Genomic DNA, 26,741 nt, shown 5'->3' with positions numbered 1-26,741 from the left:
CCATAAGGAAATGCCAACGAAGCCCAGCCCACAGGTCAGAAAAATAAGGAGGTCATTTGACAATGCAGACAGCCTGAGACTGAGGTAGCATTTGTGGCCACATTCTTGGACATGACACGAAACCATCTTCTCATATTTCTGGGTCTCAGGAGGCTGAAGTCTCCTTCATGTGTTAATTCGGAGCTCAGTTCTGACTGGCTGGTGGCTGCTCCTTCCAGAGTTATCAGTTTTGGAGCTGAAGCAGCTCTTCAGAAAGACAATGGTTCTCCCAAGGCAGAGCAAGGCTGCAGGCTGGTTGCTAAGCAAAGGGGGAATCAAAACATCTGTCTGAAACAGAAGCTGTGAGGCAAGACAAAGCCAGCTGGCAGACATACATCAGCCGGCTAAGGGACTCTCCTGTCCTCCCACTGCTGCTCCCTCACCAAAAAGTCCAGGCCACATGAAAGAGCCACGGAGTGAGGGGACACTCAGAACACATCACCCCCAGCGAATGCACTACCTCCCACCAACGCCATGCCCACGTCACAACCCAGCCAGAGAAAATACGAGAAGGTTTGGTTTCCTGCAGTCAGAGCCAGAGACCCATCTGTGGGGAGGGTGGGCCCTCCGCTTCCCCCCGCACTTTCCATACCCCTCCCTGCGCTGAGCCATAGCCAAAGAGGGAGGCCAGCTCTCCTAACAAGAGGGCTTGAGCACAGGACTGGCCACTGAGTCTTTGTAGTTGAGTTTTTTCCTTAAAAATAAGAAATCCAGAAAAACAGTTTACACCTTAAAAAGCCAGGCCCAGTGCCAGACATGCCTCGGGCAGAGCCAGTGACAGCGCCCAGCACGATGGGCAGCTCCCTACACTTCGGGATGAGGCAGAAGATCAGGCAGGGCTGGGCTGTGTTTTCACTGGGCTTGGTAGCCCCTGACCCTCCTACCCAACGGGGAACAAGAAAGAAGCACAAAAATACCCATTTCTCTCCAAGTGTGTGCACCTTCTCTTCTGACAAGAAGGAGGGGTGGAGCAATGTTTCCTAGCCACCAGGGAAGTCCCGGAGCGGGGCTTCCATGCCGCACTGCCTCGCACAATCACCCCTAATTAGGTCCTAACAAATTAGGTCCTGCGGCTGCAGGTTCTGATCCTGGCTACCGTTCCAGTTTCTTCAGTTACTTCTTCCTGAACCTGCCAAACCAGTTCCTCGGTTCCTCCCCAGCTCTTCTTCCTCTCTCAGGTGATTCCTCTTGGGAAGGCTCCTCCCACCTCAGGGCCGCCTCCCTATTTCCACATGAGCATGAACACACCCACACGTACTCCTCTAGAAGTCATGTGGTGCGACCTGTGTATGCCTCCTTTTGCTACATGAGATCCAGGAAGGAGCCCGGCTTTGGGAACTGAGGGAGCCTAAGCGAGGAAGCCACACACCCTGTCACACTTCAATTTCACCACTCAACAAAGGGTCTAGATGCCCACGGTGTGCCAGGCATGGTTCTAGGTTCTGAAGAAAAACAGGCAGTGAGGAAGGAATATGATGAGAACAGAGCCATCAGAGAATAAGAGAAGCCAAGTGAAGAAAATGCTTCCAGAAGCAGGTGTGATCATCTGGGGGATGCTGTTGGATGGAAGGCTGAGCAGCCAAAAGTTCCTGGGGGCCTTGAGGAAAGGTTTCAGAAGAGTGGGAGGACAGCGCCTGGCTGGAGCCACTTCAAGGGAGACTGGGAGGAGGGAAGGTATGTAGACGACCTCGCTGCATGGGAAAACCAAGAGATGAGGTGGGGGCCAGGGTCAAGAGACGGTTTCTTAATGTGAGCCATGACAGCCTGTTGGTATAATGGTGGAGTTAGGAAGGAAAGGGGGAAACTGCAGGAGCAAGGTCTTGAAAGATGAGAGGGGACAGGGTCAGTGGGCTGGGGGGCGGGGAGGGCCTGGGAGGCTGTCCACAGTGCCAGAGCCAGGGAGTGGGTGCGGCGGCTGTTGAAAGTTCTTAGTTACCTTCATTTTCCCAGTGAAGTAGGAAGCAAAATCATCAGGTGTGAGGGGGATGAGATGTCAAAGGCCTGAGGAGATGTGAAATAGTCATCCTGGAGGCCAGATGGCTGGGGAAATGCAGGAAGATTTTTTGATTCCACACAGCCCTGGAAATCCTTTATGAAGTCTCACAGAACAGTCAATATTGCTGTTTTTCTCTCCAGCCACATTTAGCAACACGAGTGCATGCAGGGTGTAGAGGAGGGCGGGAGAGGGCTAGAGTCACTAAGAGCTGGGGATACCGCCGACAGGTGTGCAGCAGAGGGAACGGGGCAGAAAAAAGGGCAGTGGGAGGATGGCGAGTGAGAGGACAACAGAGCAGGTGGGTGAGCCTCCCCGTGACCTCACCCAGACAGGGGTAGACAGACCCAGTGAGCAGGGAACTCAGCTCCTCAATGAATGGAGAGGTGTGGCCAAGGAGGAACATGGATTCCAAACGGTTCCTCTTAGAGAGGGAAGAGGAACCATGGCCCGAAGGAGCACTGCAGGACAAGGGCAGGGACAGGGTGCCTACCCTGCCTCCACCACCAGTCCCAAGGACAGCAGAGCGGTCTCAAGAGAAGCCCCAGCTTGAGGGGAGTGCGTGCTGTAAGGGAAGCATTCAAAGAAGAGGCCGACCACTGGGGGTAGGTCAGGGTTGGTGGAGGTTGTGCTTATTGAAGACAAGACAGACACAGTTTCAGAAGGCTGGGGAGTGAGGGGAAGAGTTGATCAACTTCCTAAAAGTCAGCTCCTACTCCATATTTCAATCCAGAATCCAGAAAACAGGCCAAAATTCATTTTTCGGGACCCTCTGATTTATGTTGTTTGATGAGAAAATGAGCATGCGTTAGGGACACACTGGGACTTGTTTGCTCACCTGGGTTAGAGGGGCGACCAGACGGCCTGCTGAGCCCCAGGCTCTCAGGAGCCTCTGAACACCAGGACACGTGGTCCAAGAAAGATGAAGGAACAAACAGCCAAATCCAGCTCTGAGTAAACACATTGATTCTGCTTCCTTATTCACAGCTCCACACGCGGCACATCTCGGGCACATATGGTTTGTGACTCTCTGGCTTTGTCCATACGTGCCTGCTCTTATGTACTGAGGCCCTGTCTATCACCAGGGGAAAACAGCATGCTACGTTTTACAAAAGGGCAGAAGAAGAAACCTTCTCAAATGACCCTAGTTACCGTCATTACGTGAATTTGGAAACAGCTTCCTACACTTTACCAGTGGCTTTCTGTACCTAGAATTAGCTGCTGCCTCAAAAAATAAAAATAAAAATAAAAATAAAAAAGGCTTTTGGCTTGGTGAGAACCTGGCCCCAGAATCTTAATCGTGTCATCGCCAGGATTCTCAAACTACATGCCGAGGTGCACTCCTGGACCGTAAGCTGTTGCGCTGTGTGCTGTGAACCAAAGGTCAAACGTGTGTGAAAAACATTGGCCTGAGCAGGGCTTGAAATCTGTCATCCACTAACAGGAGCTGCACGGCTCCAAAGAAAACAGGTCTCCCAGTCACCTGCACACGACAGCTTTCTGCTCCAGGGCCCCTCCTTGGGGAAGCCCGCTTCACAGAATGAACACTGCCTGCCTGGGATGCCTGCCCTGACTCCTGCCAGAGGGCTTCCTTGCCCTCCCAAACCCTGGCCTTTTGAGGCAGGATGCCTACCCACCACCTGCCCCAATTTCTGAACACCATGGCCCCCTTACTACCTCTTGCCACTCCTGGTCCTGCACCAGGCTGTTGTCCGCCTCAAGCACCTGAGCCCCACCTGGATGTTCCCAGCCCTGAGCTTGGCTCCCTGGACCTGTGTCTCAAGACTCAGCTGGAAGCTACACAGAGGTGCTCCCTAGAGGGCAGGCTCCATCTGGGCTTGTCTGGAAGCCCACGGGGCCGGCTCAGAGCCTGTGCAGAGACAACCGAACATCCCATGGGAAAAGGGTCAGGCTAAGGGGAGGGAGACAGGTGCCAGGGCATGGCTGTGAAGACAGGAGCTGGGGTAACTGAGCAGAGTGCGCTGCCTGCCACCTGGGGCCCGAGCTCCATGCCTGAATCACAGGGGGAGACGGCAGGAGAGTGGGGCTGGAGACGGGGCAAGCAGCCCTTACCCACCCAACAGTGACCACGTGCAAATGGCCGTGCTGGGCAGAGCCGGCCACACTGGCTCCATTGTTTTGGCCATTTGTATTTTTCCCTTGGAGAATTGCTCATTATATCCTTTGCCAATTTCTCTGTTGAACTATTTGTCCTTCTTCATGATCTATAGGAGTTCTTTTATACGCTATGATCATCCATCTTTGGCCTTTTTCTAGGTTACAAAAGGCTGCACAAACTTTCCTTCTGGGCTACTGCTTGTCTTTTCACTACGTTTATGGTGTCTTTTGATATACTGGAGTTTTCCATTTTTATGTAGTCAAATCTATCATTCGGACACAGGAGGAATGGGAGGCAGGGGTCCTGGGAGGCAAACGCTGGCTCTCCAGATCTGCGCACTGGCTATGCGAGTGTGTTCGCTGGGTGAAGATTCATGGAGCTCAATGCTTAGAGTGTTCATTTTTCTCTATTTATGTTACACTTCAATAAAAATATTTCTTATATCAGGTTTATTTCCTTTACGACTTCTGAGTTTGATGCTTTCCTTAGAACATCTTTCCATACTGTAATGCTGTGAAAGCATCTCCTATATTTTCTAATACTTTGAAAGTTGTTTTTTTACACTTAAATACCTCTGCATTTATTTTAATGTATGATAAAACGTAGGACTCTCAGTGTCCATATGGATAGTTTTGGTCACAGGCTTAACAAAATCTTCCTTCCCTTCTGTATGAGAATTCGATGTTTAATTCTCTAGCTCTGGTTCCTAATCAAGGTAGAACGTCAACTCTGTTACTAGACAGCATTGCTCATGGTAAAAATGACCTTGACTGGCAAATTGCCTCTGGAGAGGGAAGACCCATAAGTGAATTATAACCACTCGGTGAAGATGCCAGGCATGGGGCTTCCTTAGGTGTGGTAACTCTTGTAACATAGAATGTCCCTTGTGTGAACCCAGGGCTCTGTAAGGCTGGTAAATATTTTTTTTTTTGAGACGGAGTCTCGCTCTGTCATCCAGGCTGGAGTGCAGTGGCACCATCTCGGCTCATTGCAAGCTCCACCTCCCAGGTTCACACCATTCTCCCGCCTCAGCCTCCCGAGTAGCTGGGACTACAGGCACCCACCACCACACCTAGCTAATTTTTTGTATTTTTAGTAGAGACGGGATTTCACCATTCACAGGATGGTCTCGATCTCCCGACCTCATGATCCGCCCGCCTCAACCTTCCAAAGTGCTGGGATTACAGTCGTGAGCCACTGCGCCCGGCCAAGGCAGGTAATTTTATAAGGGATTCTGGCTCCCTGGGGACCCAGGGCTTTCAGCTGGGGGAGGAGCTAGTGAACAGAAGGACAGCTGTGTGTGCAGCCACCTGCAAAAACTGCCAGGAAGACCCCTCACTCCCCTGGAAGCGGAGCAGCAGGAAGCATCCTGCTGGCCAGCCAAGGTTTCCAGCCTCTTCCTCTCTCAGCAGACCAGCCAAGAATGCCTGGGTGAATATCCAGCTGAATAGAGCAGGGGCCTCTTAGGCATTGCACAGATCAACCACAGCAACAGCAGGTGCTGAGTATCCACCCTTACCTTTCCCTGACGGACTGAAGTCATCACCTTTATAAGGAAGGAAGGAACACTGCTCACACCAGTCTGTTCTGAGCCCTCCACTCTACTGTGTTGATTTGTGCTGACAACCTCCACGATAGTTAGGGCTTGATAATGTGTTTTGCTATCTGGTAAATCAGTCTGTCTTTGTTGATCTTTTTCAAAATCTCGGCTATTTATTTTTGCCAGTCCTTCATCATTCAACAGTGTTTGCTAAGCCTCATTCCTACACCAGGCAGTGTTATGGTAAAGTACTGAACGAGATACGTGATGCCCCTGTATTAGTTGCCTGGGTTGCTGTAACAAAGAACCACAGACCGGGGGGCTTAAAACAGCAGCAAATTTACTGTCTCACAGTTCTGGAGGCCAGAAATCCAAGATCAAGGCGTGGGCAGGGCCATCTTCCCTTGCTTTTCCCAGCTTCGGGTAGCCCAGGCATTCCTTGGCTTGTGGCAGTGTCACTCCCATCTCTGCCTCCATTGTCACATGGCTGTCTTCCCTGTGTGCCTTCACATGACATTCTCCTCTCTGCGTGTGTCTGCCTGTGTCCCTTTTCTTCTTATAAGCACACCAGTCACATTGGATTAAGGGCCCACCCCACAGCAGTACGATCCCATCTTAATTTACATCTTCATTGCATCTGCAAAGACCCTATTTCCAAATAAGATTGCAAGGTATCCTGGGTTAGGACAGCAATTTTTTTTTCTGGGGCACACAATTCAACCCACAATGCCCGTGGAGGTTGCATTTTTGCAGTGGACAACAGAAGACACCCACGCAGGCACACACATAAGGCAATTTCAGTGATAAGCACTAAGAAGGAAGGAAACCAGGCGTGGGGCAGGGACAGTTGATGTGTGGGGGCTGCAGGGTATTCCAGCCACAGAGGTCAGGAAGATCTTACTGTAGTCACTGAGGGGAGGGGGAGGGGAGGGGCAGGGGAGGGGAGGGGCAGGGGAGGGGAGGGGAGGGGAGGGGAGGGGAGGGGAGGGGAGGGGAGGGGAGGGGAGGGGGAGGAAGTAGCCAGGCCAACCCTTGGTGTATTAGTCTATTCTCACACTGCTATAAAGAAATGCCTGAGACTGGGTAATTTATAAAGAAAAGAGATTTAATTGGCTCATGGATCTGTATAGGCTATACAGGAAGCAAGGCAGCATCTGCTTCTTGGGAGGCCTCGGGGAGCTTCTACTCATGGCAGAAGGCAAAGAGGAAACAGGCAACTTACATGGCAGGAGCAGGATCAAGAGGGTGGGGTGGGTGCCACGCACTTTTAAACAATCAGATCTTGTGACAACTCACTGTTGCAACGACAACCCCAAGGGGGACAGTGCTGACCATTCATGAGAAACCGCCACTGTGGCCCAGTCACCTCCCACAGGGCCTCATCTGCAGCACTGGGGATCACATTTCAACATGAGTTTGGGTGGGGACATAGATCCAAACCATATCACCTGGGGGAGGGAGGGCAGGCAGGTGGGTGGTGGGTGTGAAGATTCTGAGCAGGAACGAGTCGGGCTGCTGAATGCAGTGAGCCCAGGAAATGGTGGGAGATGAGGGTGGAGAAAGAGGCAGGGCAGAGGACCAGGGCTGTGTGGGCCTCAAGCAAGTCACTATGTGGGGAGCAGGGGAAGAGCCAAGAGACTAGTTAAAAGGCTGCCAAGCAGACCAGAAAAGCACATGGGGCAGTGGCTGCACTCTTGATGTAGCAGTGATAATGGGGGACTCGGTGGGATTCACCATCTGTTTTGGGGTGGTCAGGACTGGCTGGTAGGTTGGATGAGGCTGAGGAAGGAAGGGGAGTCAGAATGACTCACAGGCTTTTATTACGAGCAGTTGCCTGGATGGTGCTGCCATTAGCCAAAATGGGAGAATGAAGGTAAGAATAAGTTTGGATGTGGGGGGAGTCCAGCGATACTGTACAATCAGCCTGTTGCATTTTAGACAAGGCTCTTGTTGGAATTTAATTGGATTTACTCATCGATACTTGCACTTCTAGATTAACTGGAGAGGAACTGCCATCTCTGTAGTGTTGATGTTCCCATTCCAAGAACATGGTATGCCTTTCCACAGATGTGGGCTTCAGTCAAGTTCTATAGCTTTCTTCTTTTAGGCCTTACACACTTTGTTTATTCCCAGAAACTGTGGGGGAGTGGTATCTGCTTTTCCCATTACAGACTAATTGAATAATGATGGCATTACAGGAAGGCTATTGATTTTTATCTGTCGATGTTGAAAAGCGGCCAATAACTCCCTGTCTAGTGAACCACCAAGCAGCTTGTCACCCAGCTCCCGGAGGTGTCAACATTTTCCCATTCTTATTTCACCTACTCCCCGTCCCCACTGTGTGTGTGCATGCACGTGTCCGTCTGTCTCCTGGCACACGCCAAACAGATCCCAGACAAGGGATCACTTCAGTCGCAGACGCTCATTTCATGCACAGATGGGCATTTCCCGCACAGATGCTTCAGGATCTAGCTCTCGGCTTTCCTGAGTGTATGATCCTATCTTCCGCACTCAAAATACTTTAAGAGTGTTCAGGAGAAGAGAAGGCAGGCACAAGATGGAGCGCTCCCCCAGGAGGGCCCAGGAGAGCGGAGGTGATGGAACTGGAGTCTCAAGGTGCTCCTCTGAAGCTCACACACTGTTTTGTTTTGTTTTGTTTTGTTTTTTAATAGGAGCACCCCTCAAGTCTTTGTTCCGGGTGTATTTTCTCTTTTAAGCCAAAATTGAGAAGCTCTCAGCAACTTAATTTTCCTGACAGTAAACTGAGCCTGAAACCTAAAAGGAGAAGATGCTGCCCAAGTCAGACACACTCAAAGGCCCTAGAAGTCTGGGGCTATTCATATGCAGTCACGTTTCATCGTATTTTCTCATTGCCTGTATATAGTCTGAACGTAACTTGCTTTATGTTTTAAGGGTGAGCTCCAAATACCCCTTCTGCAGTTGGCTGAATCACTGCCGCCCAGGCTGGGCAAAGGCCTTTGCCAGTTTTAGCAGGATGGGCAGTCTGGAGCCCATACTGTGCCTTCTGTGAATTAGAAGGAAGCGCCCCCACTCCACAGAGGACACACAGAGCCACAGCCTGGAAAGCAAGGTGGTACGGGGCAATGGAGGGGCGCTCCTGGCCAGGAATCCCCGGACTTCCCGGGGTCTTTGGAATTGTCAATATTTTCAACATCCTCATGGAAATCATCTCTCATCTATCTTCCCCTGTCAATAAGAGTCCAATTCTGTCGCTTCTGGTTAAAATCAGTGTATACCACCAGACAGAATCTCTCAGGCCTCACCCAAAAATGCCATTTATGTGGTCTGCCTGGAGGGCGTGGCAGATACCCTTTGAAATGAAAACACAAGCTTCTGTCTGTCCCCTCTGGAGACATAAGATTCCATCACGGAATTCCATTCCTGCAGCTCACTGCTGGCCCTCCCGTTTCCCACCCAGCTGTGGTTCTGAGCTAGCCACCCACCACCATGTGGTCCAGGTGAAAAGAGAGGTAGCTCCCCTACCCAGAAGGGCCTTGTTACAAGGGCCTGGCTCAGGCCTGGGCAGCTCCAGCCTTAGTTTTCCAAGATTCCTTTCTTTATTCACATCATTTAAATAAAAAACAAACAATCTCCATTGTTGAAACAGATTGTGACAGCCAGAGTCACTGTTCTGCCCTGGAGCACGTGGACTGTCACTGCCTATGACAGCCTTCTAATCACTCGTCTCTGCCCAGCCGGTTCCACCTGACCTCAGCTTTGCTGAATCAGCAGGAGCTGCAGAGAACGGTCTCCTCCTCTTAAAGAGAATGTCTCCAGTAGACAATATTTATCAGTCATTGATAAGATTCATGGTAAAGCAGGCTTCATGCAACATATAAAACAGACAGTTTAAACAGATAAAGAAGACCACACATTTCCAGACACACAAACTCCCGGCTCCCTAGCCAAATGACAGTCCAGGTTACTTTAAAGAAAAAAAAAAGCTATGCAAGAATGAAAGTTATGTTTTTAAGAATGTCATGGCCCTCAAACTATGAAGCTACTACAATAAAACATCGGGAAAAACCGCCAGGACATTGACCTGGGCAAAAATATCTTGAGTAATACCCCGCAAGCACAGGCAACCAAAGCAAAAATGAACAAATGAGATCACATTAAGCTAAAAAGCTTTTGCACAGCAGAGGAAACAATCAACAAAGTGAAGAGACAGCCCACAGAATGGGAGGAAATATTTGCAAACTACTCATCTGATGAGGGACTAATAACCAGAATATATAAGGCCCTCAAACAATTCTACAGGGAAAAAAAAAATCTAATAATCCGATCCAAAAAATAAGCAAAAGATTTGAATGCACATTTCTCAAAAGAAGATATACAAATGGCAAACAGGCATATGAAAAGGTGCCCAACATCACTGATCAGAAAAAGGCAAATCAAAACTACAGTGAGAGAGCATCTTACCCCAGTTAGAACGGCTTATATCCAAAAGTCAGGCAGTAACAAATGCTGGCGAGGATGTGGAGAAAAGGAAACCCTTGTACACAGTTGGTGGGAATGTAAATTAGTACAACCACTATATATGTTATATACTCTATATATATGTTATGTACTATATATATGTTCTATATGTTATGTTCTATATGTTCTATATGAGTCTAACCACTATAGAGAACATTTTGGAGGTTCCTCAAAAAACTAAAAGTAGAGCTACCATATGATCCAGCAATCCCATGGCTGGGTGTATACCCAAAAGAAAGGAAATCAGCATGTTGAAGAGATATCTGCACTTCCATGTTAGTTGCAGCACTGCTCACAATAGCCAAGATTTGGGGCCGGGCGCGGTGGCTCAAGCCTGTAATCCCAGCACTTTGGGAGGCCGAGACGGGCGGATCACGAGGTCAGGAGATCGAAACCATCCTGGCTAACACGGTGAAACCCCGTCTCTATTAAGAAATACAAAAAACTAGCCGGGCGAGGTGGCGGGCGCCTGTAGTCCCAGCTACTCGGGAGGCTGAGGCCGGAGAATGGCGTGAACCCGGGAGGCGGAGCTTGCAGTGAGCTGAGATCCGGCCACTGCACTCCAGCCTGGGCGACAGAGCGAGACTCCGTCTCAAAAAAAAAAAAAAAAAAAAAAAAAAAAAAAAAAAAAAAAAAAAACAATAGCCAAGATTTGGAAGCAACTTCAGTGTCCATCAACAGATGAATGGATAAAGAAAATGTGGTACATATACACAGTGGAGTACTATTTATCCATAAAAAAGAATGAGATCCTGTTATTTGCAACAACATGGATCGAAGGAGGTCATTATGTTAAGTGAAACAAGCCAACCACCCAGGCGCAGTTGCTCACACCTGTAATCCCAGCACTTTGGGAGGCCGAAGTGGGTGGATCACCTGAGGTCAGGAGTTCGAGACCAACCTGGACAACATGGTGAAACCCGTGTCTACTAAAAATACAAAAATTAGCCAGGTATGGTGGTGGGTGCCTGTAATCCCAGCTACTTGGGAGGTTGAACCCAGAAGGTGGAGGTTGCAGTGAGCTGAGATCGCACCGCTGCACTACAGCCTGTGTGACAGAGCAAGACTCTGTCTCAAAAAAAAAAAAAAAGAAAAGAAGCCAGGCACAGAAAGATAAATATTGCATATTCTCACTTATTTGTGGGGTCCAAAAATCAAAATTGAATTCATGGACATAGAGAGTAGAAGGATGGTTACCAGAGGCTAGGAAGGGTAGTGGGGGGCTAGGGAGAAGGTGGGGATGGTTAATGAGTACAAAAAAAAAAAATAGAATGAATAAGAACTGGTATTTGATAGCACAACATAGTGACTATATAATTTAACTGTACATTTTAAAATAACTAAAAGAGTATAATTGGATTGTTTGTAACACAAAAGATTAATGTTTGAAGGAATGGATACCCCATTTTCCATGATGTGGTTATTACATATTACACGCCTGTATCAAAATATCTCATGTATCCCATAAATACATATACCTACTATGTACCCACAAAAAACAAAAATTGTAAAAAGTCATGGCTCTTAACAAGCATCAGCTAAACCGGCCATGGAATCAGCACAGTCCATGATATTTTAATCAATACCTTGGCATTCCCAGAGTCAGCTTCAATTGCTTTTTATAAGTTTTTGCTGGTTGTAGGAAAGGGTAGACTCAAGGAGAGATAATCTCATGTATTTTCATTAATTCATAAGCATCCCATAAAAAATGCAGAGCATCAGATTTCTAGGTTTAGCTAAGACCTCAAAGCCATTTTCGACTTTGCCTTGCCAGATCACATCTCCTAAGATTAAAATTTCTGAGTGGTTTATAATTTTAGGTGTGTAAAGTAGTGATGGTGAGGGTGACATGTTTAGTTTTAAAACTTTTTTTATAAGATATATGGAATCTCAGAGTAGGAAAGACAACATAGATTGTCGTTCATTTGTTTTCAGATTAAGATACTGGGGCCGGGAGGGAATAACTAAATTTCCCCAATGGAAAGAAGAGCCCAAGAGGCCAGGGCTAGGATTCAGGTCTCCTCCCTCCCAAGCCAGTACGAGATCCCGGTACTCAAAGCTGGTTGTGGACCAGCATCACCTGGGAGCTTGTTAGAACGACAGGCTCTCAAGGCCTACCCCAGAGCCAAGGAGGCAGGACCTGATTTGCTACAAGATCTCCAGGTGAGGTGAACAAGCAAGTTTTGGAAGCACTGCTGTCCCGGGCTTGTTGACTTAGGGTGAGGAGAGGAGGTGTTCTCGGCCAATCTCCTTAAGGTTCGTCCCTCACCTGGTCACAACGCACTCACCACTTTCTCCTGCAAATGTGTGTCCCAGGCTCCAGAGGCGTTCTCTCTCTCCCCGTCCTTAGAATCACTCAGACTGCGCAGTTAAGCTAGGCAATCTCCATCTGTGATAGACCCAAAGCCTCTCCTGGCCTGGCACATGCTCCCTCTCTGAAAGCAAAGGTATTGACTTTGCAGCTGAAAAAGAGACTGGGGCTCGGGACAGGAGAGGCAGGCGCCCAGGGCTGGGATCTGGCTGTCCCGTTGCCCAAGGCTGTCTTGCAAGCCTCAGTTTTACCCACCGTGAGTAGCCACCTAGTTTCCTGTCCTCAGTGCAGAGAGGTGGGAAAGGAAAAGGTGAAGAGTTTGGAGGTGGTATCACTGGAACATTCTATGTTCAGAGCTGAGGAAAGGGAAGGAAGTAGTTTGCCTCTTCCGGGTTACTCCCACCAGGCAGTAACAAGTCAATGCAGGACCACCCCTCGCCTTCACATTCACAGACAGGCAGCAGCAGCAGGGGTGAGAAACTGCATGGGAACCCATGCTCACCTTAAATTTGACCATTTTGCTACATCTTGCTGGGGGTCTGGAGCAGCCCGGTCCTGCGCTGGGTCTGAGCAGCAGCCGCTAACAACCTGCCCTCTCCTGCAACCCAAGTCCCACACCAACGCCAAAGCCAGGAGAGCATTTAGAGCCAGAGTTCTGCTCAGGGAGACCACAACCTACTTCGAAGGACCCTGGGGACATGCGCCTTCATTTCCTAGCAGCTGTGATGAAGGAGCAGGGATGTGGGGCGAGGCCCTGTTCTCAGGGGGTGCATAGGCTCACTGGAAACACACAACTCCATCTGAGATGGAAGGCTGGCTTGGGGCACGCCAGACACGGGCTCCACCAGCCCCAGCCTTGGGGAGAAGGAGGCATGAGAGAGTGGGCAGAGATGCAGGCTGCAGAAATACAACCAGGTGCCCGAGAGCCCCATGTCCTCAAAAACCTGCCTTAGAATGAAGCTCAGACCTTCGCACTGGAGCTGTGGAACTTGCTCCCTGGGCCTGGGGCACAAGCACAAGCTGCCCGTCTGGCTCTGTGACTGACAGGCTCCCAGTGAATCCGCTGCTCCAAGTCACATTTTCAACCAGGAGGCTTTACAAGCAGTGGCAGCCTGCCAGCCTCGCAGGCCAAGGGCACAGGCGGCACAGCCCACAGGACCTGGCTGGGGCATCTAGCCTCCTGGCACAGCACCAGACTCACGCTCCGAGCCCAGCTCCTGCCTAGTGCCCCCTAGGGCAAGGCACAGTTCCGTCCACCAACTTGGCAGAGCCTCCCAGGCCCCCCAGAAAAGCCCACAGGGGCAGGAAGACACGCTCTGCAGGAGCCCCAGTACCCTCCCGCAGACACTTCTCCAGCTCAAACCCAGGGGCGTCTTGGAGCCGACCCAGTCCAACACTCTGAGTTTGCCAGGTCTCATGTTCCTTGAGAAGCCTGGGGCCTTGTAGCATCCTCTGCACTGGGGCACACTTTCCTCAGCACCTTGGGGCCGCATCAGCCTCTGCTCCCAGTGCTGGGAACATGTGTGTGGAGGCTCAGCTCTGCCTCCAGGAGCGTGGGCTTCAAGCCCACATGCTTCTCCCAGAGATCAAGCTTTGCCTTTGTAGTGCCACACCCTCTGCTCAGAAAGGGGCTGGCAGTTTCCCCAAGCGGGAACCTCCTCGATCAAAAGTGTATGTCAGATGAAAACCAAGATAAGCCAGAGACAACAGGACAAAGGGAGTCTTTTTCCATATGTATACACACACACATATACACACACACACACATATATACACACACATATATATATATTCATTTTTTTCCCCTAAGAATGAGATTTTACTGAACATATTATTCTCTGGAGACTTCCACTGGAGATGGAGCCTCGGGCAAGTTCTTAAGCCTCTCTGTGCCTCAGTTTCCCCAAGTGTAAAATGGAGATTACTAGTACTTGCCTTAAGGATGAAGTTAATATATGTTAGCCACTTGGATCAGCACCTGGTAGGTGGTACACACTCCATAAATGTCAGCTATTATGATCAAGTTGAACCAAAGTTTATTTAACCAGTTAAAAACTCAAAACAGCTTGCAATAAACATCCTTGAAGCAAAATGGGCTAGTGATCTGGGAATATTTCCTGAGAGAAACTCCTGCATGTAGAAGAGCGGATTAAGCACTTGCATACTGTTCAAGGTTTTCATTCACTTGTCTAAATTTTCCTCCAGAAAGAAAGAACAACTTACATTCACATGAACAGTGCCAGAAGGCTCCTGCCCGTGAGATCTTAAAAAGAAGCAGTGCCCTGAACTGGGCTGTTTCGTATGGACCTTGAGGGTGGACCCACTCTGCCCACTGACAGCCTCCTGTCCACAGTGTGTGGTTGATGGCACCGCAGTTCTGGGGGCTTTAAGTGTCACGTACACCCTCCCAGCCCAATTTGGTTTTCACCTCCAGGAGAGCTGGCCATGACACCAGTAAGCCCTGCCCAGAAATGCTAAAGAGACTCTGATCAAATTTCCAAGTCTGAGCCTGAGCCAGTTTACCCACGGCTTTAAGGACAATTCAAGTGGAAAGAAAACAATATATTCCCCATCCTCAGTGGCAAGGCCAAAGGAGCCCAGCAACAGAAACTGAGCAGCCAAAAAGCACAAAGGGGACGCTGAGCACCCCAGGAACTCTCGAGAACAGAGACACAGGCTGGGACAGGTGCCCAGGGCAGGTTTGCCGGAGTATCTGCAGGGTCTGGGGCCAGGGTACTCGTGAGTACTGCATCCTGTATGCCAAACTTTTAAGTTTTAAATCAAGCTAACAAAGTAAAACAGTTAAATAAAATAGGTTCTATCCTCCTACCTCGAAAAGTAGACTGCCATGAATACCTGGAAGGCCAGGTTCATGATGGGGCCAGTGGGGAGGGCGGCCCCAGCCTGGCCACCTTCTCTTCCCCCACTTCCCCCAACCTGGGCTTCATGCCCCCTTGCAGGGAGCCTCGTGCATACACACATGGAGTCCCAGCTAGTGTGTGTCCAGTTCCACCTGTGACACACCCTTGCCACCCCAACGCCCGGGCCTGGGGTGGACACACAGCTGCACAGTCTGCCTGAGGCCCTGGGAGGGGTCTGCACAGGCTGTACTATGTGCTTAGCACACTCCAGCAGCAGGAGTGTCATCCAGAAAGGGGAACGCAGAGAACGCTCGGCCCACTCTTGCCCGGGGCTAGAGGCAGTGCCGTCAAAGGGTCCAGACTTTGTCCTCCCGAGCTCACCAGCAGAGAGATCCCTGTTCTTCCAGGCTGTGGTCGACCCTTCCCAAGTGGTCATTTTGCTTTTAAAAATGTGTCTTGGCCAATGTCTCAGAATCAGTTCAAGCCACCATTTCTGCTGTTGGCCACACTGAAATCTGCCAAGTAAATTTTGAACTTGCATAGCATGGTAATTATAGTTATATTCTGAAATCGCTAGGAGAGTAAATTTCAAATGTTCTCACTACAAAAAATAAGTGGTCAGGTGCGGTGGCTCATGTCTGTAATCCCAGAACTTTGGGAGGCTGAGGCGGGCAGATCACTTGAAGTTAGGAGTTTGAGACCAGCCTGACCAACATAGCAAAACCCCATCTCTATTAAAAACACAAAAATTAGCCGGGTGTGATGGCCCCCGCCTGTAGTCCCAGCTACTCAGGAGGCTGAGGCAGGAGAATCGCTTGAACCTGGGAGGCGGACGTTGCAGTGAGCCCAGATCACGCCACTGTACTCCAGCCCGGGCGAGAGAACGCGACTCCATCTCAAAAAAGATAAATAAACAAATAAGTATTTGAGGTGATGACTACATTAATCATCTTGATTTAATCATTCCACATTGTACACATATATGATCACTTTGTACCCCATAATATATAATAATTATAATTTGTTGGCCCAGCACAGTGGCTCACACCTGTAATCCCAGCACTTTGGGAGGCTGAAGTGGGTGGATCACTTGAGGTCAGGAGTTCGATACCAGCCTGGCCAACATGGTGAAACGCCATCTCTACTAAAAATACAAAAATTAGCTGGGCATGGTAGTACACGCCTATAGTCCCAGCTACTCGGGAGGCTGAGGCCAGAGAATCGCTTGAACCTGAGAGAAAGAAGTTGCAGTGAACCAAGATTATGCCATAGCACTCCCACCTGGGTGACAGAGCAAGACTCCATCTCAAAAAACAATACTAATTATAATTTGTCAATTTATAATAAAATTTAAAAATTGAACTTATATATCTAAATACAAATAAGGAAAAAAAAAAAAGCCAACCCAACAAATTAGAATCTTGCCTGGCATTAAACAAACTAAATTTTAGGAGATTCATGTTTTTATAAAAAATATAGGGACAAGTGAAATAAAATTGGCAATATACTGATAACAGTCAATGCCGAACAACAGGTAGACAGGGGATTCATTTTTCCCTCTACTTTTGTGTTTGAACATTTTCACAATTAAAGGTTAAAAGCCAAGGTTTTAAGCCACAGCCAAAACAAGAGCCTGGTAAGATCTGAAATCATGATCTTACAGGTAAGCTACAAAAACCACGGGGAAGGCCGGGCGCACTGGCTCATGCCTGTAATCCCAGCACTTTGGGAGGCTGAGGTGGGTGGATCATTTGAGGCCAGGAGTTTCAGACCAGCCTGGCCAACATGGTGAAACCCCTTCTCTACTCAAAGTACAAATATTAGCCGGGTGTGGTGGCACACACCTGTAGTCCCAGCTACTTAGGAGGCTGAGGCGGGAGAATCACTTGAACCCGGGAGGCAGAGGTTGCAATGAGCCGAGATTGTGCCATTGTACTCCAGCCTGGGCAACAGAGCGAGACTCTGTTTCAAAAAACAAAAACAAACAAACAAACAAACAAAAAACCCAGGGAGAAGCACACACCATCCCAGTTTGCATTTTGTAAATACTATGCTGAGACAGCCTCCAGCTAGGAGAGGAGGCAAACCAGTCCTGGAGGCAGACAGACCACCGTGACCCTGGGTCCTGCTCTAGTTTCCCATGTCAGGGGCCCTGGAACCCTGGCCTGGTCCTACCTGTGGTTCCAACTTTTTCCAGGAGCATTTATAAAATGGTGACTCATTTGATTCTCTGTGGTCCTCTGTAGCAGATCAAAATTCCAATCTGTGACCAAATAAATCTGGCCATAAAGTCTGGGAAAGTGATCTAGGCAACAGTTCAGACTGAGTCCTGCTCTGCCCTGGGGCCATCTCACCAATTCAAACAAAGCTAAACAGAGATGTGGCCTCTGCACAAACAGCAGCTGGGAGAACCTGGGGGCCTGATGTTTACACAGAACCTTCCCCCCCACCCCTAGAAGCTCAAAGTAATTCAGGGACACACATTAATTAACTTAATTAAATCTCTCAAGCTTCCTGCCCCATCCCTCCCTCCCTCCCTGCTGCCTGTTCACAGCAAAGCCAGGCTGGGCCGCAGGAGGCAGGACCTCACTCACACACAGCCCCGACCGTAAACACAGGGACACCCTCAGGCCCCGTTCCTGGGGGCTGCTGGAGAACCTTGAACTTTGGAACACTGTCGTTTACTCTGAAAATAGACAAAATCCATTAACAATAAGCACTTTTCCCTAAGTTTACAAGAGACAGAGACAGGAATAGGTTTTTGTCCCATGCGCAAATAAGGGAACATCTGTTTGCTAATTGTGGATTATTAGCCAGGGAAGCTGGTACCGGCTACGGGGCTTCCCACCTGTGCTGAGAAGGCCAACTACCCTCCAGTCAGGTTCCTGAGACTTCATAAAATCCTTTTAAATCAATGCCAATACATTTGGCTTTTCTGCCTCTGGAATTTCTGCTCCCACTGATCTACACAAAAGACAGATTCACAACCTAATTCTTTTAGAAGCAGGAATTTGGAATAATTCCTTCCACAATCCTGCTAGCAGGCCAGATGGCCTAGTGTGAAGAGTTCACTTTAGCACAGGACAGGTGAGGACAGGTTCAGATGGGAGGAGTCCAGCAATCAACGAATCATGGACCATCAGTTTGTCCTAAAAATCACAGTCCAGTTCAAGCCCGTCTCCAGGCCTTGCCTGAAAATAATAAGGAACCACGCAGCCCCTTCGGTGAGAGGTACTTTTCCTGTTAGGATCCTTCAGGAATAAAATGTGCTATGAAGGGGCAGTGCCTGTGGTCATCAGGCCCACTCCCCTCATCTCTTCTCGCCCCTAGGAAAGCAGCTGTGTGCATCCGCAGCAGAGCAGGACAGAAGTCAGAATGACTCGGGGTACGGGAAAGACCATTACCCAGCAAGCAATTACCCACAACTTCAGCCTCAGCCTCTCATTACTAACTGGGAGGGACCCCTCACAGGAAAACCACAGCTGAAAAGAAAAGGAAGCTACCCCCAACCCTGAACCTCAAGGAAAGGGTGAAAGGTCAAGATTAGACCACGAGCTACGCCAGCTGTCACTAGTGTACTGTCCCATACAAAAGTAGAGATTGCAGCCTTCTTGTAAAAATTCATCTTCTCGGGTCAGGCGTGGTGGCTCATGCCTGTAATCCTAGCACTTTGGGAGGCCAAAGTAGTTGGATCACCTAACTTCAGGAGTTAGAAACCAGCCTGGCCAGCATGGCAAAATCCTGTCTCTACTAAAAACACAAAAATTAGCCGGGCATGGTGGCGTGTGCCTGTAATCCTAGCTACTGGGGAGGTTGAGGCAGGAGAATCACTTGAACCCGGGCGGGGGTGGGGGTGTTGCAATGACTCAAGATCCCACCACTTCACTCCAGCCTGGGCAACAAGAGTGAAACTCCGTCTCAAAAAAAAAAGAAAAAAAAAAGAAAAAAAAATCACTTTCTCCAAGAAAGGAAAGTAAAACAGCTAGCTAGCCCTTTGGAATACAGATGGGAATTTCAAGTTCAGAGCCATTTTATCCAATAGTGATACATTTAGGATATGTTGAAAGTTTGAAACAACTTTCTAGTAACAGAAGGCTCTCTCCTACAAACCCTCTCTGGACCAGCAAAGCCACCAAATGCTACAGCTGCTTTTTAAAAATAGTTTCATTTCACTTAAATAAAACAGACTTTAAAAAATTAAGGGCCGGGTGCGGTGGCTCACGCCTGTAATCCCAGCGCTTTGGGAGGCCGAGGCGGGCGGATCACAAGGTCGGGAGATCGAGACCACGGTGAAACCCCGTCTCTACTAAAAATACAAAAAATTAGCCGGGCGCGGTTGTGGGCGCCTGTAGTCCCAGCTACTCGGGAGGCTGAGGCAGGAGAATGGCGTGAACCCGGGAGGCGGAGCTTGCAGTGAGCCGAGATCGCGCCACTGCACTCCAGCCTGGGCGACAGAGCGAGACTCCGTCTCAAAAAAAAAAAAAAAAAAAAAATTAAGTTTTCAGCCCAGACACAGTAAGTAGTTCATGCCTGTAATCCCAAAACTTTGGGAGACCGAGGCGGGAAGATCACCTGAACCCAGGAGTTCAAGACCAGCATGGACAACATAGTGAGACGCCATTAAAAAAAGAAAGAAAGAAAAGAAAGAAAGAGAAAGAAAAAAATCAGCCAGGCATGGTGGCACGTGCCTGTAGTTCCAGCTACACAGCAGGCTGAGGCGGGAAGATTGCTTGAGCCTGGGAAGTTGAGGCTGCAGTGGGCTGTGATTGTGCCATTGCATGCCAGCCTAGGCAAAAGAAGAAGCCTCTGTTTCAAAAAGAAAAGATTTTTTTAAGTTTTTTCTACTGAAAAATGAATGCTAGGTTAAATGACAAATGTGGACTGCACATGAGTTGAAGACGAGCCAATTCCTTTCTTACATTCTCTGTTCTAAAATCTGGTATACTGTAATCACCAACGTGATGTAAATCTCAGCCCAAACTCCAGCTCCTAATGGAAAATATGCACTACATTGCTGTCATTAATCATTTTTAAATCTTCACTTTTGAAAAAATAAAATTTTTCTAAGCTGCTTCAAATAATTCTTGAATGTGTATGAACCTGACTTAATGTTGCTGTAATCCAACTGAAGGACATTTTTTTTTTTTTTTTGACGCGGAGTCTTGCTCTGTGCCCCAGGCTGGAGTGCAGTGGCGCGATCTCGGCTCACTGCAAGCTCCGCCTCCCGGGTTCACGCCATTCTCCTGCCTCAGCCTCCCGAGTAGCTGGGACTACAGGCGCCCGCCACCTCGCCCGGCTAATTTTCTTGTAATTTTTAGTAGAGACGGGGTTTCACCGTGTTAGCCAGGATGGTCTCGATCTCCTGACCTCATGATCCGCCCGTCTCGGCCTCCCAAAGTGCTGGGATTACAGGCTTGAGCCACCGTGCCCGGCCAGGACATTTTAATCTATTTGATGAAACAGTAGTTTTGTACCGTGAAATTAATCTTTTGCTTCTGATAAATGTGGTATGAAGTAGACATCTAAAATGGAATGAAAATTTCTGTGGTTTTCTTTTAAGGCCATACCAAATGACCAAACTTAGACTCTTCGGGACAGCACACATTGGAATAACCTGAAAATAACTTAATCTACAATTCGCTGCCCACTTTTGATGCTGAGAATACTGGAGACATTGGTTCAGTAATCAAGTGACTGAGAACAAACTGGATAAATGCATGTTAATTAAATGATTAGGGAATCAGAAATAGGAGAGTCCTTCCAAGACTACATCTAAACTAGAGTCGACACAAGCAAATGTGAAAACAAGGTTAGAGGCATCTAATCTATGAAGCATCCTACAAGTGACTGCCTGCTGCATTTGCCGACCACCTCAAGCACAAGTGACCCTGGGCTGCACCTTGTTTAGCTAGGAATACCGGGAAGCTGTTACAGCTGGACGCCTACTGGTGGGAGCCTACTCTCCGGTGTCCACATTTACAAGTCTAACAATCAGACCTGGTTTCACGTGCTTTGCTGCTACCCAGGCTTTCCTTATAATGGTGAGCACAAAACAAGGGATCCAGGTTACTGATACCAGGAAGCCATGTATTGAATGACATTACAGAAACAGCCACATAAAAGTCAGGTGGATGATGTCACCTTGGCAAGCAACTTTCTTAGCCTCTTCGGGCCTCAGTTTGCTCATCTGCAAAATGGGGATAATAATAACTCTTTAGTAGAATTGTCAGAATGAAGTGAGATAATGTCCTAAAGCCCATAGCACAGTGCCAGTTTCAAGGCTTCTGAAGTCCATAGGTGAAATTCGCTGGCTTGGCAGGATCTAAGACAGCATAAAGGTAGGGTCATGGTATATTTGCTTACAAGTTCTATAAATTGCACTACGGATGCTTCTTGACCAAGTATTCACGTGAGACAAAGGTGCCATCAGCAGTTTCTCCAGAACCTTTTTGGGGCTTTGGTCCCCATCCCCTCCAGGAGTGGAGCCGCCAACACAAACCAAAGGGCAATCACTGGTTTCATCGACAGGTGCAAAAGAAAAGGCGCCTGGCACAGGGTCAGGCCGGCTCCTCAGTCAACCCCAGGGGATCCTCATGAATACGCAAAGCGCCCCAGCCGGCTCTCCAGCAAACACATCCTCCGGCCGCGCGGGCCGGAGATCCCCGTGGAGGGGAGGCCAGCCTCCGTGCACCACCCGCCCAGCCCGAGCGCTCTCTAGAGTCCCCAGTGCCACTTCATTCAAAAGGCCACCCCTCTGCGCGCGACCCCTACGCCCCGGCAGTCCCCGCGCCGCCCGATTCCCTCGGGAAGTGGGGTACCCGTCTTCCCAAGGCTGGGCGAAGGCGGGCGCCCTCTCCTCCGGGCGTCGCTGCCCCCGGGCCGGACTCACCCAGCGTGGCCACTGTGCCGGCCTCGAACAGCAGGCAGTCGCCGCGGCCGCGCGCCTCCAGCAGCACGCTGCAGTCCCCCGCGGCCCCCAGGCGCCCCAGCAGCCGCAGCCCTTTGCTCAGGGCCATGAGGGGTCGGGCCCGCTGCGGGCGGAGGCCGGGGCCACGTCCCCCCGAGGGCGCGCTGCCCGCTACAGCTCCCCGCGCGCCCGCAACTTCCCAGAGTTTCACTTTGCGCCGCCGCTCCCGCCGCGCCAGGCTCCTCCCCGGCCTCCTCCCGGCCTCCTCCCCTTCCTCCTCCTCCACACACCCGCCTCCCCGGCCTGGGGCAGGTGAGGGCGCACCGCCGCCTCCCGCCGGCCCCGCGCTCCCCCCAGCGGCCAGGCAGCTGCGCGAGGCCGCGCCCCGGGGCCGAGGCTTCCCGTGGGCGGGCGTGGAGCGGAAGGGCCTCCCAGATGCCACGCATTCCTCGCCGCGGAGGAGGATGACCCGCGCGGGGCGCCCCCGAGAGCCGGGCCGCGATGCTGGCCGCCCGCAGCCTTATATGGGCAGCCCGGCCTGGGAGCCCGCCAGGCTGGACCCGCTGACTGCTCCCGCCGGGGGCGCTCCGCCTCCCTGTGTGGTCGGCTCCTGCGACCCTGGACGAGTCCTTTCGACCTTGCGTGCCTCGGTCTCCCTGCAGTGAAGCGGGGTTATAACTGCGGCTACTTCGGCGAGGAAAACTGAGTTAATTCGCGGAGACGCTTAGCGGGTGCGGAGCGCGTGGAGCGGGCTGGAGAAAGGTTACTTTTCACTAGCGTTCTATTGCGGAGACTGTTGCGGTCACTGTCCCCGCCAGGGAGAGGTGTTGGGGGTCAACGGTGCGTTGTCGCGAAGAAACCTGGAGCCGTGATCCCCAGACCACGACCCCCACTTACCACGTGACTCTGACTTCTCTGAGCGCCACCTTCCTCTCCTGTCAGATGGTGACAGCGCCTCTCCCACTGGCCCTGGACACCAGCACGTGTCCGCGCGTGTACGCTGGAGTGTGGCCTCGCAGCCCAGTCACCTGTGGCCCGGCCTTCTGGCGCCGGGTTCTAGCGCCGAGGCTCAGCCTGTCAGAGCTGCAGGGGAGGTGGAGTGGGGATGGGTGTTTAGGGCTGAGTTGGAATCACCCTTTGGGGTGGTTTGGCGGCTTAATTGGCTTAATTCCCTTCTCTTGTGATGGGTACATGGGTACGTGGGGATCGTGGAGAAGCCTCCATCAGCTGTTTCCATCCCGCCGGCAGACGAACTCAGTTCCGCTCTCACCCTATTCTGCTGCACTGGGCCAAGCTGTTTGTCTCTGGGACTTGTCCTAGGAAAGGCAGAGCCCCCAGAGCCAAGCAGAACATTGCCATGCCCCTGCAGACATTCAGTAATGACCAGACAAGGGGACAACCTCTCAGGGGATGATTGGGTAATAAATTTGAGCAACCCCAGCAGAGATCATCTTGACCCTCAGCCCCTTTCCTTGCCCACACACTTGGCCCAGGTCAAGCATGATGTGCTCAATATCCCAGGCATGATGCTCATCAGCTGTCGCAGCAGCTTCTTTCTGTGTAAATGGAAATATTACTACCTCATGAAAACAGTATGCCCATTCAGTGAGGCATATGAGCCTGTGACCCACTTTTTGACCCCAAATTCACTTCTTCCTGGAAGCCTTCCTGGAATGCTGAGGTCCCAGATAATAGTGCTTATATAACACCCAGATTATATATAATATATATATGTATATATATATATTGCTTGAGAAGTGTTTTTATATCTTTTCTCTTAGCCCTGTTTTGCAAATTAAGTGGTAAGGCCTTAGGGAGGGGACCCAGTCTTCCATTTATTTCTCTCTCCTCTTTCCTAACTAGCATCACATAGTCTAAAATCCTGCACAGTGGCATACCATACCTATTTTAGAAATTTTCCTGCAGTCAGGACCAGCACTTGAGCTTCACAGCTTATAGAATCCAAGTCACCATCAACTGTAAAATGAACCACTATTTTATATACCACTGAGAAGAAAGAAAGAAAAAAAGCTTTCAATTAAACTAGAACATGCCACTGATAGTCATCTCTGCCCTGATATAGACAATGTTAAAATGCACATCTCAGACTCCAGGAACTACAGCGGCTGTTCCTCCGTCTCTGAGAATTAGCTGGGTGAGCCAAGAGCCTGCTGGGTTTTGGGGCCTCTGCTCTCTGGTTTTGGGTGGGACAGCCCACCTGGGCAATAGAGGGAGCAGCTTCCTCACATGCGCACTGGCTTGATAGACCAAGGGTACCCAGGCACCGGCACCTTTTGCAGATGGAGCAAGTAACTGACCTTGAGGCATTCAAGGAAAAGGTCGGCTCAGACACCTAAAGCCCCAGTGGAGTTTGGGCAAAGGAGTGGGCCCATCTGCGGCAGGAGGGTTGGGTGCTTCCACTTTCTGAGATGTAGAATGTCTGGAGGATAGGGAATTGGGAAGGGGAGGAGGTGGGGAAGGAAGCAAAAGCCAAATCCACCAGCCCCAGAGTAAGCCACAGCAGGAAATGTAGCTCAGCGTGGTGTGGGTGAGGGAACCACGGAGCCCAATAGGTTATCAGAGCAAACAAAGAGGGGAATGTAGGGGAGATATGCACTGAACGTTTTAGCCACCCTACCGCCCATCCCCTGCGGCCCTACCAAATCCATATGTTGAAGCCCTAACCCCCAATGGAAAGGTATTCAGAGATGGGACCTTCGGGAGCTCATTAGGTCAGATGACGTCATACCAGTGGGGCCTTCACAATGATAGGATTACTGTCCTTATAAGAAGAGACAGGTCAGGAGTGGTGGCTCATGCCTGTAATCCCAGCACTTTGGGAAGCTGAGGTGGGCGGATCACTTGAGGTCAGGAGTTTGAGACCACCCTGGCCAACATGGCAAAACCTCATCTCTACTAAAAATAAAAAAAAATAAAAGAAAATAGCTGGGTCTGGTGGTATGTGCCTGTAATCCCAGCTGCTCGAGAGGCTGAGGCAGGAGAATCACTTGAACCTGGGAGGCAGAGGTTGCAGTGAGCGGAGATGGAGCCACTGTACTCCAGCCTGGGTGACAACGTGACTGTGTCTCAAAGAGAAAAAAAAAAGAAGAGACACGGAGGGAAGGGCCTGAGCATCTGCTGGCCAGGAGGAGGGTCCTCACCAAGGGCCACATCAGCTGGCACTTTGATCTCGGACTTTCTAGCTTCTGGAACTGAGAAATACATTTCTATTGTTTAAGCCACCGGCCTGTGGTATTTTATTGTGGAAACCTATATTATTAGTCTTTGTGTTACTATAAAGGAATACCTGAGACTGGGTAATTTATAAAGAAAATAGATGTCATTGGCTCACGGTTCTGCAGGCTGTACAGGAAGCATGGTGCTGGTGTCTGCTTCTGGGGAGGCCTCAAGAAGCTTACCATCATGGTGGAAGGCAACCAGGAGCCAGCATGTCACGTGGTGAGATTGGAGCAGGAGAGCTAGCGGGGAGGTGCCGCACTCTTTCAGACACTCAGTTCTCGCGTGAATTAACTGAGCAAGAACTCACTTATCATCAAGAGGATGGTACTAAACCATTCGTGAGAGGTCCACCCTCATGATGCAATCCTCCCACCAGGCCCCACCTCCAACACTGGGGATTACATTTCAACAGGAGATTTGGAGTGGACAGACATCTAACCCCATCAGAGCCCGAGTCAAGTAAGACAAGAGAGGTTTAAAAGAAATACAAGTCTGTATTTGGTGCCTGTATTTGCCCACAGCCCTGTCCCACTGCCTGCTCCCTCCTGCCTCCATACCTGTCCTCCCAAGCTCCTGTGGGCTGTGTGTTTGGTATAATACGAGCTGCACAAAGGACAGTGGGAAGTCAGACAGGACCCTGGCATTTTGAGAACGGGACAGCAGCAATACCATCCCGGAGCAAGGAGGAGGCGAGTTTAATTGGAGACAGAGACTGGGTGGGCAGGTCGTCCAATGGGAAATGGCTACAGATGAAGGACCAGGAAAGCGTATGGCAGCGATCAAAGGGGAGTGGAGACAGACGGGGGTGGAAGACAGGGGCAGGAGGAAAAGACGATCAAGAGGTACCCTGAGAAAGAGGAGCCAAGAGCGTGACCCGGACAGCTCTGGATCTCACGTGAACTGAGTGAAAACTCATCATCCAGAGGATGGCGCTAAACCATTCCTGAGGGCTCCTCCCTCTTCAAAAAGGAGGCATTTTTTAACAGACCCGAAGGAGGTAAGAGAAACAGTCATCAGGCATCTGGGGCTACAGCCTCCCACATGCAAAAGCCCTGAGAGGCGGCTGGTTTAAAAACCTCAGGAAGGTCTCCAAGAATCAGGACTCAGAAAAGAAAATTGGTTTGGTGAGAAGGTAACGGGGACCTTTGATGGGGCAGCTTCACTAGAGGGTTGGGCAAAAAAGCCAGCTTGCAAAGAAGCAAGGAAGAAATGGTGCCGTGAGTGTAGTCTG

The 26,741-nt window shown here is 50.0% G+C and overlaps 1 protein-coding gene across 2 annotated transcripts in view; it reads right to left on the bottom strand.

Moving 5' to 3' along the window:
* SYNJ2 (synaptojanin 2) overlaps positions 1-22,486 on the bottom strand; it is a 119,978-nt gene extending 97,492 nt beyond the window's left edge. For both annotated transcript variants that reach the window (XM_015137056.3, XM_015137058.3), the window contains exon 1: positions 22,253-22,486. In XM_015137056.3, the coding sequence (XP_014992542.2) occupies positions 22,253-22,379 (127 nt within the window). In that variant the 5' untranslated portion in view covers positions 22,380-22,486. The remainder of the gene's footprint in view (positions 1-22,252) is intronic.
* Positions 22,487-26,741: the final 4,255 nt, after the last annotated feature.

This window comes from Macaca mulatta, chromosome 4, assembly GCF_049350105.2.
Source record: "Macaca mulatta isolate MMU2019108-1 chromosome 4, T2T-MMU8v2.0, whole genome shotgun sequence".
Taxonomy (NCBI): domain Eukaryota; kingdom Metazoa; phylum Chordata; class Mammalia; order Primates; family Cercopithecidae; genus Macaca; species Macaca mulatta.
This window is presented reverse-complemented; position numbering and strand designations above follow the sequence as displayed.